The following is an 18,699-nucleotide window of genomic DNA, read 5'->3' as shown; positions in this document are numbered from 1 at the left end:
CTTGATTGGTTGGAAGAGCCCAGCAGGGTGAGAGAGAGAGGAACGGAGTGGCTGCTGGGAGCAACAGAAATGCTAGCCTGGAAACCAAACTGATTGATACCAGGCTATTTAATTGGTTGATTCCAAGCTTCTTCAGTTTAAACTTCAACACTACAGGCAACAATCAACACAATGCCCTGAATAACAATCAATCAAACCTGCTGTCAGGCTTTAGGCCTGGATTCAATCAGCTCAAGCATTAACCGACAATAGCCGACACCCGCATAGCTAATGTTTTGGCAGTGTCGGAGGTGGAACTGCGTTGGAGCCGTCAAATCGGTGAGCAGCTGCTCTTGTGATCATCGTCAAGAAGCCACACTGTTAGAAAGTTTAGAACAAGAGAGTGTAGAGGCTATATAGAAATAATGACACTCATATTGAAAAAACATTAAAGTAAAATAATAAGGATTTCGATCAGGCTAATTGATGTGTAGATTACATCTCACGTTCCAGTGTTTGAACTTAAAAACTTAGGCTGCATGGGATTTCTTCTTAATAATACTTAATAATGCAGCCAATGGGAGCCGCCGTGGATCTGCAGCCTCCGAGCCGCCGTGGAGCTGCAGCCACCGAGCCACCGTGGAGCTGCAGCCACCGAGCCACCATGGAGCTGTAGCCTCCGAGCCACCATGGAGCTGCAGCCTCCGAGCCACCGTGGAGCTGCAGCCACCGAGCCACCATGGAGCTGTAGCCTCCGAGCCACCATGGAGCTGTAGCCTCCGAGCCACCATGGAGCTGCAGCCACCGAGCCACCGTGGAGCTGCAGCCTCCGAGCCACCGTGGAGCTGCAGCCTCCGAGCCACCATGGAGCTGCAGCCTCCGAGCCACCATGGAGCTGCAGCCTCCGAGCCACCATGGAGCTGCAGCCTCCGAGCCACCATGGAGCTGCAGCCTCCGAGCCACCATGGAGCTGCAGCCTCCGAGCCACCATGGAGCTGCAGCCTCTGAGCCACCAAGGAGCTGCAGCCACCGAGCCACCATGGAGCTGCAGATATATATACATATATAATGTATATTTTGTACCCAATAAAGGAAATAAATTACAGGCCAACATCTAAATATTGCCCCAAGCATTGATCAAAACTTCAAAACGCTTACAGTATAGTCTTGATCTTACTGAGCTCTGATCGCATCCGCCAAACAAGTGGAATCATGAATAGCGTTCACCCCCCCCCCCCCCCCCCCATACTCTCTCAAGCAGCTAACTCCATGCCGCCGCAGCATAGGCCGAGGGCCTGACACGTGAAACGAACGACCCGAGCTCAGAGTAAGACACTCGAGAAGCTGCTGACAGTGTGTTTACGAGAGTCCGGACAAAATGCAATTTCAAAACCGTCCCACGACTCCTGCCATGTCTACAGACATCCCCCCCCCCCCCCAAACAAACAAAAAAACACTCTCTGAGAACGAGTGCACAACCGGTAAGAAGTTGCATATAGACATGTCAGTCAGTCAGGTGGCAGAGACTTTTGTTGCAGTGATGTTGAAGGGTCCCGTTGAAGGGCCCCGTTGAAGGGACTCGTTGAAGGGACCCGTTGAAGGGCCCCGTTGAAGAGCCCCGTTGAAGGGCCCCGTTGAAGGGCCCCGTTGAAGGGACTCGTTGAAGGGACTCGTTGAAGGGACCCGTTGAAGGGCCCCGTTGAAGAGCCCCGTTGAAGGGCCCTGTTGAAGGGCCCCGTTGAAAGGCCCCGTTGAAGGGCCCCGTTGAAGGGCCCCGTTGAAGGGCCCTGTTGAAGGGCCCCGTTGAAGGGCCCCGTTGAAGGGTATTACTTCAACCAGATAGAAGGATGAAGTAAGAAGCTACCGTTTAAAGAGATGATTGACTCTCTGCTAGACACTAATAAAAGACCCATCATATCTGTCCCTGCGACCTCTCTGATCATATCTGGCCCTGTACCCTCTCTGATCATATCTGTCCCTGCGACCTCTCTGATCATATCTGGCCCTGTGTCCTCTCTGATCATATCTGTCCCTGTGACCTCTCTGATCATATCTGGCCCTGTGTCCTCTCTGATCATATCTGGCCCTGTGACCTCTCTGATCATATCTGTCCCTGCGACCTCTCTGATCATATCTGTCCCTGTGACCTCTCTGATCATATCTGGCCCTGTGCCCTCTCTGATAATATCTGGCCCTGTGGCATCTCTGATCATATCTGGCCCTGTGCCCTCTCTGATCATATCTGGCCCTGTGCCCTCTCTAATCATATCTGGCCCTGTGCCCTCTCTGATCATATCTGGCCCTGTGCCCTCTCTGATCATATCTGGCCCTGTGCCCTCTCTAATCATATCTGGCCCTGTGCCCTCTCTAATCATATCTGGCCCTGTGCCCTCTCTGATCATATCTGGCCCTGTGACCTCTCTGAATCGTGGCATTGAACGCTTTAGCAGGATTCTTTCTCTTCACAACTGCCTACGTGATTATTGCGTTGACAATTTTGATACCTTTTGGAAACAGGCTTTATAAGGAGGATGGGATCCACCCAAATCATCTGGGTTCCTGGATCCTTTCACAGCATATTAAGGCTGTGTTGAGACAATGACTTATCAGTGACCCAAGCCCAGCTCAGTTAAATCCTACCATTGTGTCGCTGAGTTGTCATAATGCTTCAGCAAATGTATATTATCCCAGGAGGCATTGGTACACACAATGTAAGTAACCTCATTTATGTCCCTCTAACTGCCCTGAATGCCTCTGCTGATCCTACAGCTATTGTAGGCAGTAATCATGTGCCTATGAACCAGAGTTATACTGTTAACACTGAGGCGGTGTGCCCTAGGAGGAAGTCCACTGTATGCAGCTCACCTAGCACTAACATAAACAACATGAGAATATCTTCCTCTGCTAAGCTTCCCAGTAAAGCAATGAAACAAGCAAGCATCCCAGAAAAGTGCTCAAAATAGCTTACGTTAACATACGTAGCTTAAGAAACAAGGTTTATGAAGTCAATAACTTGCTTGTAACAGATGACATTCATATTCTGACTATCTCTGAAACTCACTTAGATAATACATTCGATGATACAGTGGTAGCAATACAATGTTATAACATTTACAGAAAAATACAGAAATGCCAAAGGTGGAGGTGTTGCTGTTTATATTCAGAACCACATTCCTGTAAAGATTAGAGAGGATCTCATGTTGAATACTGTGAAAGTAATATGGCTACAGGTTCATCTGCCTCACCTAAAGCCCATTCTGGTGGGAAGCTGCTACAGACCACCAAGTGCTAACAGTCAGTATCTGGATAATATGCGAAATGCTTGATAATGTAACACATCCACCACTGGCATTTCTGGCGGAACCGTTTCAGGAAACTAGGCGTATGTCGCGTATGTCACTACTTCACAGGAGAGCCATTTGATTTTTTTTTTTGCCTTTTTGAACATGTGAACTTTCATGTGCCTTAATAACAAACTTGTATGCCATCTGTGTATACGATTAAAATGGTTAAATTACGAGCCTTGTTGGTTGAGCCACAGAAAAAGAAAGCAACCTTCCTGCAAGCCATGATTGGCTTTGAGTTTGGATTGGTCTGCCATATAGTACACTTCTTTCTATTGGAGTTGGTCAGTATGTCTAGGTAATCCTGTCTAACCAGGCTTTAAAAATATCTATATTGTGTCGTAAAACTGTGTTTCTCTCCACATTCTGGAGGATGGAGTTTTGATATCAGTGTAATTCGTGTATGATCGCTAAGAAGTTGGAGAAAACACCTGTCTCCGGATTAAATCTTCAAACGAAGGGCAACTGGCATCTGACAGGAGACATGTCCATCCAATATGAATTAGTGTAAGATGGTCTAGCTAGCTACATTTTCAGATATTACACGTTACAAGTCTTTTCATTTCAAGTTAAAGTGTGCTGTTAGCTAGCTAACGTTAGCTGGCCGGCTCGCTAGCTAACGTTACGTGTATTATCTTATTATTTGTATCTCAGAGTCATTTTCTTGGCTAGTTATAGCCTAATGTTAGCTAGCTAACATTGAACCTGGTTGGTTAGGTACCTGCAGATTCATGCAGGGTAGTAACGTCATGAGTTGGGATTATGGTTAATTGTTTACCTAGCTAGCTAGCTAGCTAGCTACATACACTACCGTTAAAAAATTTGGGGTCGCTTAGAAATGTCCTTGTTTCTGAAGGAAAAGCACATGTTTTGTCCATTAAACTAACATCAAATTGATCTGAAAAACAGTGTAAACATAGTTAATGTTGTAAATGACTATTTTAGCTGGAAACGTCAGATTCTTTTAATGGAATATCTACATAGGCGTACAGAGGCCCATTATCAGCAACCATCACTCCTGTGTTCCAATGGCATGTTGTGTTAGCTAATCCAAGTTTATAATTTTAAAAGGCTAATTGATCATTAGAAAACCCTTTGCAATTATGTTAGCACAGATGAAAACTGTTGTTCTGATTAGAGAAGCAATAAAACTGGCCTTCTTTAGACTAGTTGAGTATCTGGAGCATCAGCATTTGTGGGTTCGATTACAGGCTCAAAATGGCCAGAATCAAATAACTTTCTTCTGAAACACGTCAGTCTATTCTTATTCTGAGAAATTAAGGCTATTCCATGCGAGAAATTGCAAAGAAACTGAAGATCTCGTACAACGCTGTGTACCACCTTCACAGAACAGCGCAAACTGGCTCTAACCAGAAAAGAAAGAGGAGTGGGAGCCCCCGGTGCACAACTGAGCAAGAGGACAAGTACATTAGAGTGTCTAGTTTGAGAAACAGACGCCTCACAAGTCCTCAACTGGCAGCTTCATTAAATAGTACCCGCAAAACACCAGTCTCAACATCAACAGTGAAGAGGCAACTCCGGGATGTTGGCCTTCTAGGCAGAGTTCCTCTGTCCAGTCTCAACGTCAACAGTGAAGAGGCAACTCCGGGATGCTGGCCTTCTAGGCAGAGTTCCTCTGTCCAGTGTCTGTGTTCTTTTGCTCATCTTAATCTTCTATTTTTATTGGCCAGTCTGAGATATGGCTTTGTCTTTGCAACTCTGCCTAGAAGGCCAGTCGCCTCTTCACTGTTGATGTTGAGCCATATCTAGGAGAACCGAAGTGCCAAAGGCTGGGCCTAATATAGTTATAATACGATTTTACAATACGTTTTGTAGTGATTCCTATGTTGTTGATGTAACAAATATTTATTGGTCCAGACACTGCACTTGACACATTTATGAAATAGCTTATCCCCGTTACTAATAAGCATGCACTCATTAAGAAAATGACTGGTAAAACTGTTAAATCCCTGTGGATTGATGAGGAAATAAAAACATTGATTGGTTGGAGAGGATGAGGCAATAGTGCTGCAAATTGAGAAATCATGTGACTAAACTGAATAAAAAGAAGAAGAAACTACACTATGAAACAAATTATATAAAGAACGAATTAGTGAGGATGATAGCGGACGATATTTCCACTTCTATTTGCCATATCTTCAATGTAAGCCTACTAGAAAGTGTGTTCCCTCAGGCCTGGAGGGAGGCAAAAGTCATTCCGCTATCTAAGAATAGTAAAGCCCCCTTTACTGGCTCAAACAGCCAACCAATCAGCCTGTTACCAACCCTTAGTAAAGTTTAGGACAAAATGGTGTTTGACCAGATACAATGCTATTTTACAGTAAAAAAAATTGACAACAGACTTTCAGCATGATTATAGAGAAGGACATTCAACAAGCACAGCACTTATACAAATGACTGATGATTGGCTGAGAGAAATGATGATGATGATATCCTGATAAAATGATTGTGTGGGCTGTTTGATTAGACTTCAGTGCGGCTTTTGACATTATCAATCATAGTCTGTTGCTGGACAAACGTATGTGTTATGGCTTTACACCCCCTGCTATAATGTGGATAAAGAGTTACCTGTCTAACAGTGGAAGCCTCTCAAATATAATGGAAGCCTCTCAAATATAATCCGGGTAGAATCAGGAATTCCCCAGGGCAGCTGTCTAGGCCCCTTACTTTTTACAATCTTTACTAATGACATGCAACTGGCTTTGAGTAAAGCCAGTGTGTCTATGTATGCGGATGACTCAACACTATATACGACAGCTACTACAGTGAATGAAATGACTGCAACACTTTACAAAGAGCTGCAGTTAGTTTGAGAGTGGGTGGCAAGTTAGCCCTAAATATTTCACAAGTAAAAGTATTGTATTTGGGACAAATCATTCACTAAACCCTAAACCTTCACAAATCTTTGCCATAAATAATGTGAAAAATTGAGCAAGTTGAGGTGAATAAACAAATGTAACATATATTTTGATTTGTTTAACACTTTTTTGGTTACTACATGATTCCATATGTGTTATTTAATAGTTTTGATGTCACTATTATTCTACAATGTAGAAAATAGTAAGAATCAAGAAAAACCTCTTGAATGAGTAGGTGTGTCCAAACATTTGACTGGTACTGTATCTTGACAACGCTATGGATGCGAGGACTGATCTTTGATGAAATAAAAATAATAGTTTGAACCATATTTTTAGGAGTTACAAACATAAATGTGGAGTTTTTGATTTTTCAAATGTGAAATTGCAAGTTCACATATAAAAAAACAGTCATGTAAAACTCTAATTTGTAATTTCATACGTGAAAACCTTTTAGATGAGATTAGTGAGATTTAAATCTCACTTTCAGATGTGGAATTCAAAATCCGAAACTGCAAATTAGATATTTACATGTGAAACTGCAAACTGTACTAAGCTGTCTCAGTAGTGAGTCCATCTCCCCTCCTTCCAGAGTGATCTTCCCAGCCTATTAACTCCTATTGACTGTGACACACGTTTACCCACACACATGCAGGCACACACACACCCGCACACACACCCACACACACCCACGCACGCACACACACACACGCACACACACACACAGACGCACACACACACACACATGCACACGCACGCACCCACGCACGCACGCACGCACGCACGTAATAATGTGACAAAATACATTTAATATACAACTTTAGATTTCAAAAGGCATACCTATCAGAGTGCCTCTGAAGACCAATCTCAAGGTAATTCTGGCTTGTAGATATGCCATTTTTTGGGGGGCATTCGACATACAGCACAAGCCGAAAATGGTTAAAGCGATACCTGCTGCCCTTTCCTATAGCAGTACTGTCTGATACATAGGCTGCATTTCACAGAGAGAGAGAGAGAGAGAGAGAGAGAGAGAGAGAGAGAGAGAGAGAGAGAGAGAGAGAGAGAGAGAGAGAGAGAGAGAGAGAGAGAGAGAGAGAGAGAGAGAGAGAGAGAGAGAGAGAGAGACAAGGGGGAGGTCATTTGGAAGCTGCCAGGGAGAAAGGTAATCAAATGTAATTACAACATGTTTTCTACTGTTAACTTCTGGACAGAATCACCACCTGTCCTTAATGGAAACACTAAAGCACTTTCAATAGCCTCTGAGGAACCAGTGAATATCTAGAGAGGGAAAAGGCAGAGTCACGGTCGAGTGGACGAGGAGAACAAAATAGAGAGATCGACTGTTTATAGTCCTCTACAGGGTAGTGTACCAGAGAGAAGAAAGAGAAGAGAGAAAGCTGTTTATAGTCCTCTATAGGGTAGTGTACCAGAGAGAAGATAGAGAAGAGAGAAAGCTGTTTATAGTCCTCTACAGGGTAGTGTACCAGAGAGAAGAAAGAGAAGAGAGAAAGCTGTTTATAGTTCTCTATAGGGTAGTGTACCAGAGAGAAGATAGAGAAGAGAGAAAGCTGTTTATAGTCCTCTACAGGGTAGTGTACCAGAGAGAAGAAAGAGAAGAGAGAAAGCTGTTTATAGTCCTCTATAGGGTAGTGTACCAGAGAGAAGAAAGAGAAGAGAGAACGCTGTTTATAGTCCTCTATAGGGTAGTGTACCAGAGAGAAGAAAGAGAAGAGAGATCGACTGTTTATAGTCCTCTACAGGGTAGTGTACCAGAGAGAAGAAAGAGAAGAGAGAACGCTGTTTATAGTCCTCTACAGGGTAGTGTACCAGAGAGAAGAAAGAGAAGAGAGAAAGCTGTTTATAGTCCTCTATAGGGTAGTGTACCAGAGAGAAGATAGAGAAGAGAGAAAGCTGTTTATAGTCCTCTACAGGGTAGTGTACCAGAGAGAAGAAAGAGAAGAGAGAAAGCTGTTTATAGTTCTCTATAGGGTAGTGTACCAGAGAGAAGATAGAGAAGAGAGAAAGCTGTTTATAGTCCTCTACAGGGTAGTGTACCAGAGAGAAGAAAGAGAAGAGAGAAAGCTGTTTATAGTCCTCTATAGGGTAGTGTACCAGAGAGAAGAAAGAGAAGAGAGAACGCTGTTTATAGTCCTCTATAGGGTAGTGTACCAGAGAGAAGAAAGAGAAGAGAGATCGACTGTTTATAGTCCTCTACAGGGTAGTGTACCAGAGAGAAGAAAGAGAAGAGAGAACGCTGTTTATAGTCCTCTACAGGGTAGTGTACCAGAGAGAAGAAAGAGAAGAGAGAAAGCTGTTTATAGTCCTCTATAGGGTAGTGTACCAGAGAGAAGATAGAGAAGAGAGAAAGCTGTTTATAGTCCTCTACAGGGTAGTGTACCAGAGAGAAGAAAGAGAAGAGAGAAAGCTGTTTATAGTTCTCTATAGGGTAGTGTACCAGAGAGAAGATAGAGAAGAGAGAAAGCTGTTTATAGTCCTCTACAGGGTAGTGTACCAGAGAGAAGAAAGAGAAGAGAGAAAGCTGTTTATAGTCCTCTATAGGGTAGTGTACCAGAGAGAAGAAAGAGAAGAGAGAACGCTGTTTATAGTCCTCTATAGGGTAGTGTACCAGAGAGAAGAAAGAGAAGAGAGATCGACTGTTTATAGTCCTCTACAGGGTAGTGTACCAGAGAGAAGAAAGAGAAGAGAGAACGCTGTTTATAGTCCTCTACAGGGTAGTGTACCAGAGAGAAGAAAGAGAAGAGAGAAAGCTGTTTATAGTCCTCTATAGGGTAGTGTACCAGAGAGAAGAAAGAGAAGAGAGAACGCTGTTTATAGTCCTCTATAGGGTAGTGTACCAGAGAGAAGAAAGAGAAGAGAGATCGACTGTTTATAGTCCTCTACAGGGTAGTGTACCAGAGAGAAGAAAGAGAAGAGAGAACGCTGTTTATAGTCCTCTACAGGGTAGTGTACCAGAGAGAAGAAAGAGAAGAGAGAACGCTGTTTATAGTCCTCTATAGGGTAGTGTACCAGAGAGAAGAAAGAGAAGAGAGAAAGCTGTTTATAGTCCTCTATAGGGTAGTGTACCAGAGAGAAGAAAGAGAAGAGAGAAAGCTGTTTATAGTCCTCTACAGGGTAGTGTACCAGAGAGAAGAAAGAGAAGAGAGAACGCTGTTTATAGTCCTCTATAGGGTAGTGTACCAGAGAGAAGAAAGAGAAGAGAGAACGCTGTTTATAGTCCTCTATAGGGTAGTGTACCAGAGAGAAGAAAGAGAAGAGAGAAAGCTGTTTATAGTCCTCTACAGGGTAGTGTACCAGAGAGAAGAAAGAGAAGAGAGAACGCTGTTTATAGTCCTCTATAGGGTAGTGTACCAGAGAGAAGAAAGAGAAGAGAGAACGCTGTTTATAGTCCTCTACAGGGTAGTGTACCAGAGAGAAGAAAGAGAGAAGAGAGAAAGCTGTTTATAGTCCTCTATAGGGTAGTGTACCAGAGAGAAGAAAGAGAAGAGAGAAAGCTGTTTATAGTCCTCTACAGGGTAGTGTACCAGAGAGAAGAAAGAGAAGAGAGAACGCTGTTTATAGTCCTCTATAGGGTAGTGTACCAGAGAGAAGAAAGAGAAGAGAGAAAGCTGTTTATAGTCCTCTATAGGGTAGTGTACCAGAGAGAAGAAAGAGAAGAGAGAAAGCTGTTTATAGTCCTCTATAGGGTAGTGTACCAGAGAGAAGAAAGAGAAGAGAGAAAGCTGTTTATAGTCCTCTATAGGGTAGTGTACCAGAGAGAAGAAAGAGAAGAGAGAACGCTGTTTATAGTCCTCTATAGGGTAGTGTACCAGAGAGAAGAAAGAGAAGAGAGAAAGCTGTTTATAGTCCTCTACAGGGTAGTGTACCAGAGAGAAGAGAGAAAGCTGTTTATAGTCCTCTATAGGGTAGTGTACCAGAGAGAAGAGAGAGAAGAGAGAAAGCTGTTTATAGTCCTCTATAGGGTAGTGTACCAGAGAGAAGAAAGAGAAGAGAGAACGCTGTTTATAGTCCTCTATAGGGTAGTGTACCAGAGAGAAGAAAGAGAAGAGAGAAAGCTGTTTATAGTCCTCTACAGGGTAGTGTACCAGAGAGAAGAAAGAGAAGAGAGAACGCTGTTTATAGTCCTCTATAGGGTAGTGTACCAGAGAGAAGAAAGAGAAGAGAGAAAGCTGTTTATAGTCCTCTATAGGGTAGTGTACCAGAGAGAAGAAAGAGAAGAGAGAAAGCTGTTTATAGTCCTCTATAGGGGTAGTGTACCAGAGAGAAGATAGAGAAGAGAGAACGCTGTTTATAGTCCTCTATAGGGTAGTGTACCAGAGAGAAGAAAGAGAAGAGAGAAAGCTGTTTATTGTCCTCTATAGGGTAGTGTACCAGAGAGAAGAAAGAGAAGAGAGAAAGCTGTTTATAGTCCTCTATAGGGTAGTGTACCAGAGAGAAGAAAGAGAAGAGAGAACGCTGTTTATAGTCCTCTACAGGGTAGTGTACCAGAGAGAAGAAAGAGAAGAGAGAAAGCTGTTTATAGTCCTCTATAGGGTAGTGTACCAGAGAGAAGAAAGAGAAGAGAGAAAGCTGTTTATAGTCCTCTATAGGGTAGTGTACCAGAGAGAAGAAAGAAAGCTGTTTATAGTCCTCTATAGGGTAGTGTACCAGAGAGAAGAAAGAGAAGAGAGAAAGCTGTTTATAGTCCTCTATAGGGTAGTGTACCAGAGAGAAGAAAGAGAAGAGAGAAAGCTGTTTATAGTCCTCTATAGGGTAGTGTACCAGAGAGAAGAAAGAGAAGAGAGAAAGCTGTTTATAGTCCTCTATAGGGTAGTGTACCAGAGAGAAGAAAGAGAAGAGAGAAAGCTGTTTATAGTCCTCTACAGGGTAGTGTACCAGAGAGAAGAAAGAGAAGAGAGAACGCTGTTTATAGTCCTCTATAGGGTAGTGTACCAGAGAGAAGAAAGAGAAGAGAGAAAGCTGTTTATAGTCCTCTATAGGGTAGTGTACCAGAGAGAAGAAAGAGAAGAGAGAAAGCTGTTTATAGTCCTCTATAGGGTAGTGTACCAGAGAGAAGAGAGAAAGCTGTTTATAGTCCTCTATAGGGTAGTGTACCAGAGAGAAGAAAGAGAAGAGAGAAAGCTGTTTATAGTCCTCTATAGGGTAGTGTACCAGAGAGAAGAAAGAGAAGAGAGAAAGCTGTTTATAGTCCTCTATAGGGTAGTGTACCAGAGAGAAGAAAGAGAAGAGAGAAAGCTGTTTATAGTCCTCTATAGGGTAGTGTACCAGAGAGAAGAAAGAGAAGAGAGAACGCTGTTTATAGTCCTCTATAGGGTAGTGTACCAGAGAGAAGAAAGAGAAGAGAGAACGCTGTTTATAGTCCTCTATAGGGTAGTGTACCAGAGAGAAGAAAGAGAAGAGAGAAAGCTGTTTATAGTCCTCTACAGGGTAGTGTACCAGAGAGAAGAGAGAAAGCTGTTTATAGTCCTCTATAGGGTAGTGTACCAGAGAGAAGAGAGAGAAGAGAGAAAGCTGTTTATAGTCCTCTATAGGGTAGTGTACCAGAGAGAAGAAAGAGAAGAGAGAACGCTGTTTATAGTCCTCTATAGGGTAGTGTACCAGAGAGAAGAAAGAGAAGAGAGAAAGCTGTTTATAGTCCTCTACAGGGTAGTGTACCAGAGAGAAGAAAGAGAAGAGAGAACGCTGTTTATAGTCCTCTACAGGGTAGTGTACCAGAGAGAAGAAAGAGAAGAGAGAACGCTGTTTATAGTCCTCTATAGGGTAGTGTACCAGAGAGAAGAAAGAGAAGAGAGAACGCTGTTTATAGTCCTCTATAGGGTAGTGTACCAGAGAGAAGAAAGAGAAGAGAGAAAGCTGTTTATAGTCCTCTATAGGGTAGTGTACCAGAGAGAAGAAAGAGAAGAGAGAAAGCTGTTTATAGTCCTCTATAGGGGTAGTGTACCAGAGAGAAGATAGAGAAGAGAGAACGCTGTTTATAGTCCTCTATAGGGTAGTGTACCAGAGAGAAGAAAGAGAAGAGAGATCGACTGTTTATAGTCCTCTATAGGGTAGTGTACCAGAGAGAAGAAAGAGAAGAGAGAAAGCTGTTTATAGTCCTCTATAGGGTAGTGTACCAGAGAGAAGAAAGAGAAGAGAGAACGCTGTTTATAGTCCTCTATAGGGTAGTGTACCAGAGAGAAGAAAGAGAAGAGAGAACGCTGTTTATAGTCCTCTATAGGGTAGTGTACCAGAGAGAAGAAAGAGAAGAGAGAAAGCTGTTTATAGTCCTCTATAGGGTAGTGTACCAGAGAGAAGAAAGAGAAGAGAGAAAGCTGTTTATAGTCCTCTATAGGGTAGTGTACCAGAGAGAAGAAAGAGAAGAGAGAACGCTGTTTATAGTCCTCTATAGGGTAGTGTACCAGAGAGAAGAAAGAGAAGAGAGAAAGCTGTTTATAGTCCTCTACAGGGTAGTGTACCAGAGAGAAGATAGAGAAGAGAGAACGCTGTTTATAGTCCTCTATAGGGTAGTGTACCAGAGAGAAGAAAGAGAAGAGAGAAAGCTGTTTATAGTCCTCTACAGGGTAGTGTACCAGAGAGAAGAAAGAGAAGAGAGAACGCTGTTTATAGTCCTCTATAGGGTAGTGTACCAGAGAGAAGAAAGAGAAGAGAGAAAGCTGTTTATAGTCCTCTATAGGGTAGTGTACCAGAGAGAAGAAAGAGAAGAGAGAACGCTGTTTATAGTCCTCTATAGGGTAGTGTACCAGAGAGAAGAAAGAGAAGAGAGAAAGCTGTTTATAGTCCTCTATAGGGTAGTGTACCAGAGAGAAGAAAGAGAAGAGAGAAAGCTGTTTATAGTCCTCTATAGGGTAGTGTACCAGAGAGAAGAAAGAGAAGAGAGAACGCTGTTTATAGTCCTCTATAGGGTAGTGTACCAGAGAGAAGAAAGAGAAGAGAGAAAGCTGTTTATAGTCCTCTACAGGGTAGTGTACCAGAGAGAAGAGAGAAAGCTGTTTATAGTCCTCTATAGGGTAGTGTACCAGAGAGAAGAGAGAGAAGAGAGAAAGCTGTTTATAGTCCTCTATAGGGTAGTGTACCAGAGAGAAGAAAGAGAAGAGAGAACGCTGTTTATAGTCCTCTATAGGGTAGTGTACCAGAGAGAAGAAAGAGAAGAGAGAAAGCTGTTTATAGTCCTCTACAGGGTAGTGTACCAGAGAGAAGAAAGAGAAGAGAGAACGCTGTTTATAGTCCTCTACAGGGTAGTGTACCAGAGAGAAGAAAGAGAAGAGAGAACGCTGTTTATAGTCCTCTATAGGGTAGTGTACCAGAGAGAAGAAAGAGAAGAGAGAACGCTGTTTATAGTCCTCTATAGGGTAGTGTACCAGAGAGAAGAAAGAGAAGAGAGAAAGCTGTTTATAGTCCTCTATAGGGTAGTGTACCAGAGAGAAGAAAGAGAAGAGAGAAAGCTGTTTATAGTCCTCTATAGGGGTAGTGTACCAGAGAGAAGATAGAGAAGAGAGAACGCTGTTTATAGTCCTCTATAGGGTAGTGTACCAGAGAGAAGAAAGAGAAGAGAGATCGACTGTTTATAGTCCTCTATAGGGTAGTGTACCAGAGAGAAGAAAGAGAAGAGAGAAAGCTGTTTATAGTCCTCTATAGGGTAGTGTACCAGAGAGAAGAAAGAGAAGAGAGAACGCTGTTTATAGTCCTCTATAGGGTAGTGTACCAGAGAGAAGAAAGAGAAGAGAGAACGCTGTTTATAGTCCTCTATAGGGTAGTGTACCAGAGAGAAGAAAGAGAAGAGAGAAAGCTGTTTATAGTCCTCTATAGGGTAGTGTACCAGAGAGAAGAAAGAGAAGAGAGAAAGCTGTTTATAGTCCTCTATAGGGGTAGTGTACCAGAGAGAAGATAGAGAAGAGAGAACGCTGTTTATAGTCCTCTATAGGGTAGTGTACCAGAGAGAAGAAAGAGAAGAGAGAAAGCTGTTTATTGTCCTCTATAGGGTAGTGTACCAGAGAGAAGAAAGAGAAGAGAGAACGCTGTTTATAGTCCTCTATAGGGTAGTGTACCAGAGAGAAGAAAGAGAAGAGAGAAAGCTGTTTATAGTCCTCTACAGGGTAGTGTACCAGAGAGAAGATAGAGAAGAGAGAACGCTGTTTATAGTCCTCTATAGGGTAGTGTACCAGAGAGAAGAAAGAGAAGAGAGAAAGCTGTTTATAGTCCTCTACAGGGTAGTGTACCAGAGAGAAGAAAGAGAAGAGAGAACGCTGTTTATAGTCCTCTATAGGGTAGTGTACCAGAGAGAAGAAAGAGAAGAGAGAAAGCTGTTTATAGTCCTCTATAGGGTAGTGTACCAGAGAGAAGAAAGAGAAGAGAGAACGCTGTTTATAGTCCTCTATAGGGTAGTGTACCAGAGAGAAGAAAGAGAAGAGAGAAAGCTGTTTATAGTCCTCTATAGGGTAGTGTACCAGAGAGAAGAAAGAGAAGAGAGAAAGCTGTTTATAGTCCTCTATAGGGTAGTGTACCAGAGAGAAGAAAGAGAAGAGAGAACGCTGTTTATAGTCCTCTATAGGGTAGTGTACCAGAGAGAAGAAAGAGAAGAGAGAAAGCTGTTTATAGTCCTCTACAGGGTAGTGTACCAGAGAGAAGAGAGAAAGCTGTTTATAGTCCTCTATAGGGTAGTGTACCAGAGAGAAGAGAGAGAAGAGAGAAAGCTGTTTATAGTCCTCTATAGGGTAGTGTACCAGAGAGAAGAAAGAGAAGAGAGAACGCTGTTTATAGTCCTCTATAGGGTAGTGTACCAGAGAGAAGAAAGAGAAGAGAGAAAGCTGTTTATAGTCCTCTATAGGGTAGTGTACCAGAGAGAAGATAGAGAAGAGAGAACGCTGTTTATAGTCCTCTATAGGGTAGTGTACCAGAGAGAAGAAAGAGAAGAGAGAACGCTGTTTATAGTCCTCTATAGGGTAGTGTACCAGAGAGAAGAAAGAGAAGAGAGAAAGCTGTTTATAGTCCTCTACAGGGTAGTGTACCAGAGAGAAGAAAGAGAAGAGAGAACGCTGTTTATAGTCCTCTATAGGGTAGTGTACCAGAGAGAAGAAAGAGAAGAGAGAAAGCTGTTTATAGTCCTCTATAGGGTAGTGTACCAGAGAGAAGAGAGAAAGCTGTTTATAGTCCTCTATAGGGTAGTGTACCAGAGAGAAGAAAGAGAAGAGAGAAAGCTGTTTATAGTCCTCTATAGGGTAGTGTACCAGAGAGAAGAAAGAGAAGAGAGAAAGCTGTTTATAGTCCTCTATAGGGTAGTGTACCAGAGAGAAGAAAGAGAAGAGAGAACGCTGTTTATAGTCCTCTACAGGGTAGTGTACCACAGAGAAGAAAGAGAAGAGAGAACGCTGTTTATAGTCCTCTATAGGGTAGTGTACCAGAGAGAAGAAAGAGAAGAGAGAAAGCTGTTTATAGTCCTCTATAGGGTAGTGTACCAGAGAGAAGAAAGAGAAGAGAGAACGCTGTTTATAGTCCTCTATAGGGTAGTGTACCAGAGAGAAGAAAGAGAAGAGAGAAAGCTGTTTATAGTCCTCTATAGGGTAGTGTACCAGAGAGAAGAGAGAAAGCTGTTTATAGTCCTCTATAGGGTAGTGTACCAGAGAGAAGAAAGAGAAGAGAGAACGCTGTTTATAGTCCTCTATAGGGTAGTGTACCAGAGAGAAGAAAGAGAAGAGAGAAAGCTGTTTATAGTCCTCTATAGGGTAGTGTACCAGAGAGAAGAAAGAGAAGAGAGAACGCTGTTTATAGTCCTCTATAGGGTAGTGTACCAGAGAGAAGAAAGAGAAGAGAGAACGCTGTTTATAGTCCTCTATAGGGTAGTGTACCAGAGAGAAGAAAGAGAAGAGAGAAAGCTGTTTATAGTCCTCTATAGGGTAGTGTACCAGAGAGAAGAAAGAGAGAAGAGAGAGAAAGAGAGGGATAAATAGAATAAATAGAGCGAGAAAGAGAGAGTGAGAGAGAGATCAGTTACACACACACACACACACACACACACACACACACACACACACACACACACACACACACACACACACACACACACACACACACACACACACACACACACACACACACACACACACACTATCCACCTCAGATGGAACACTGCTCTCATCGACCTCAGATGGAACACAGCTCTCATCCACCTCAGATGGAACACTGCTCTCATCCACCTCAGATGGAACACTGCTCTCATCCACCTCAGATGGAACACACCTCTTATCCACCTCAGATGGAACACTGCTCCTATCCCCCTCAGATGGAACACAGCTCTCATCCACCTCAGATGGAACACTGCTCTTATCCACCTCAGATGGAACACTGCTCTTATCAACCTCAGATGGAACACTGCTCTTATCAACCTCAGATGGAACACTGCTCCTATCCACCTCAGATGGAACACTGCTCTCATCCACCTCAGATGGAACACACCTCTTATCCACCTCAGATGGAACACACCTCTTATCCACCTCAGATGGAACACTGCTCCTATCCCCCTCAGATGGAACACTGCTCTTATCCACCTCAGATGGAACACTGCTCTTATCCACCTCAGATGGAACACTGCTCTTATCGACCTCAGATGGAACACTGCTCCTATCCACCTCAGATGGAACACTGCTCTTATCGACCTCAGATGGAACACTGCTCTTATCTACCTCAGATGGAACACTGCTCCTATCCACCTCAGATGGAACACTGCTCTTATCAACCTCAGATGGAACACTGCTCTTATCTACCTCAGATGGAACACTGCTCTTATCCACCTCAGATGGAACACTGCTCTTATCGACCTCAGATGGAACACTGCTCTCATCCACCTCAGATGGAACACTGCTCTTATCTACCTCAGATGGAACACTGCTCCTATCCACCTCAGATGGAACACTGCTCTTATCAACCTCAGATGGAACACTGCTCTTATCTACCTCAGATGGAACACTGCTCTTATCCACCTCAGATGGAACACTGCTCTCATCCACCTCAGATGGAACACTGCTCTTATCAACCTCAGATGGAACACTGCTCTTATCGACCTCAGATGGAACACTGCTCTTATCTACCTCAGATGGAACACTGCTCTCATCCACCTCAGATGGAACACAGCTCTTATCAACCTCAGATGGAACACTGCTCTCATCCACCTCAGATGGAACACAGCTCTTATCAACCTCAGATGGAACACTGCTCTTATCCACCTCAGATGGAACACTGCTCTTATCAACCTCAGATGGAACACTGCTCTCATCCACCTCAGATGGAACACTGCTCTCATCCATCTCAGATGGAACACTGCTCTTATCAACCTCAGATGGAACACTGCTCTTATCAACCTCAGATGGAACACTGCTCTCATCCACCTCAGATGGAACACTGCTCTTATCAACCTCAGATGGAACACTGCTCTCATCCACCTCAGATGGAACACAGCTCTTATCCACCTCAGATGGAACACTGCTCTTATCCACCTCAGATGGAACACTGCTCTTATCGACCTCAGATGGAACACTGCTCTCATCCTCCTCAGACGGAACACTGCTCTTTTTCACCTCAGATGGAACACTGCTCTTATCCACCTCAGATGGAACACTGCTCTTATCCACCTCAGATGGAACACTGCTCTCATCCACCTCAGATGGAACACTGCTCTCATCCATCTCAGATGGAACACTGCTCTCATCCACCTCAGATGGAACACAGCTCTTATCCACCTCAGATGGAACACTGCTCTTATCAACCTCAGATGGAACACTGCTCTTATCCATCTCAGACGGAACACTGCTCTCATCCATCTCAGATGGAACACAGCTCTTATCCACCTCAGATGGAACACAGCTCTTATCAACCTCAGATGGAACACTGCTCTTATCCACCTCAGACGGAACACTGCTCTCATCCATCTCAGATGGAACACTGCTCTCATCCATCTCAGATGGAACACAGCTCTTATCCACCTCAGATGGAACACTGCTCTTATCAACCTCAGATGGAACACTGCTCTTATCCACCTCAGACGGAACACTGCTCTCATCCATCTCAGATGGAACACTGCTCTCATCCATCTCAGATGGAACACAGCTCTCATCGACCTCAGATGGAACACTGCTCTTATCGACCTCAGATGGAACACAGCTCTCATCGACCTCAGATGGAATGATCCCTGACAAACAGATTGTCGTTAAACTCTCCATCACTTTGTCCGCTGACGGGTGTTATGTTTTTATAAATGGAACAGCAAATATTGTATTATATTGATCTCTTCCTCCCTCCTTTCTCTGCTGCTGAACTTAAGATGACCTGCTGTTTCTAACATGCTGTTTATAATAGGGGAGCAGTCTCCAGAAGCCCTGTTGATACCAGAAGCCAACATAAGTCCTGTGTCCAGATAATGTCCACATTCTGGTTGTGCCAACATATTCAGACAGATGTAGACCGCGTCGGATTGGTCACTCACTCCTCAGCTT

The 18,699-nt window shown here is 43.4% G+C and overlaps 1 protein-coding gene across 1 annotated transcript; it reads right to left on the bottom strand.

The window, feature by feature from the left end:
* Nucleotides 1–1,491: 1,491 nt before the first annotated feature.
* Nucleotides 1,492–18,426, bottom strand: LOC139577956 (uncharacterized). The gene is made up of 2 exons (XM_071405078.1): nt 16,320–18,426; nt 1,492–1,808 (listed from the first exon to the last, which is right to left on the bottom strand). Exons 1-2 carry the CDS (start codon nt 18,424–18,426, stop codon nt 1,492–1,494), a joined length of 2,424 nt encoding a protein of 807 aa, XP_071261179.1.
* Nucleotides 18,427–18,699: the final 273 nt, after the last annotated feature.

This window comes from Salvelinus alpinus, chromosome 6 (assembly GCF_045679555.1).
Source record: "Salvelinus alpinus chromosome 6, SLU_Salpinus.1, whole genome shotgun sequence".
NCBI classification, from domain to species: Eukaryota; Metazoa; Chordata; class Actinopteri; order Salmoniformes; family Salmonidae; genus Salvelinus; species Salvelinus alpinus.
The sequence above is the reverse complement of the archived record's forward strand: the minus strand, read 5'-3'. Positions and strand labels throughout refer to the sequence as shown.

Coding starts and splice junctions, on each gene's coding strand:
- LOC139577956 (XM_071405078.1), bottom strand. CDS start 18,426: ATGGAGAGTTTAACGACAATCTGTTTGTCAGGGATCATTCCATCTGAG. Junction 1,809..16,319: donor TGTTCCATCTGAGGTGGATA/GTGTGTGTGTGT, acceptor ATCTGGTTGAAG/TAATACCCTTCAACGGGGCC.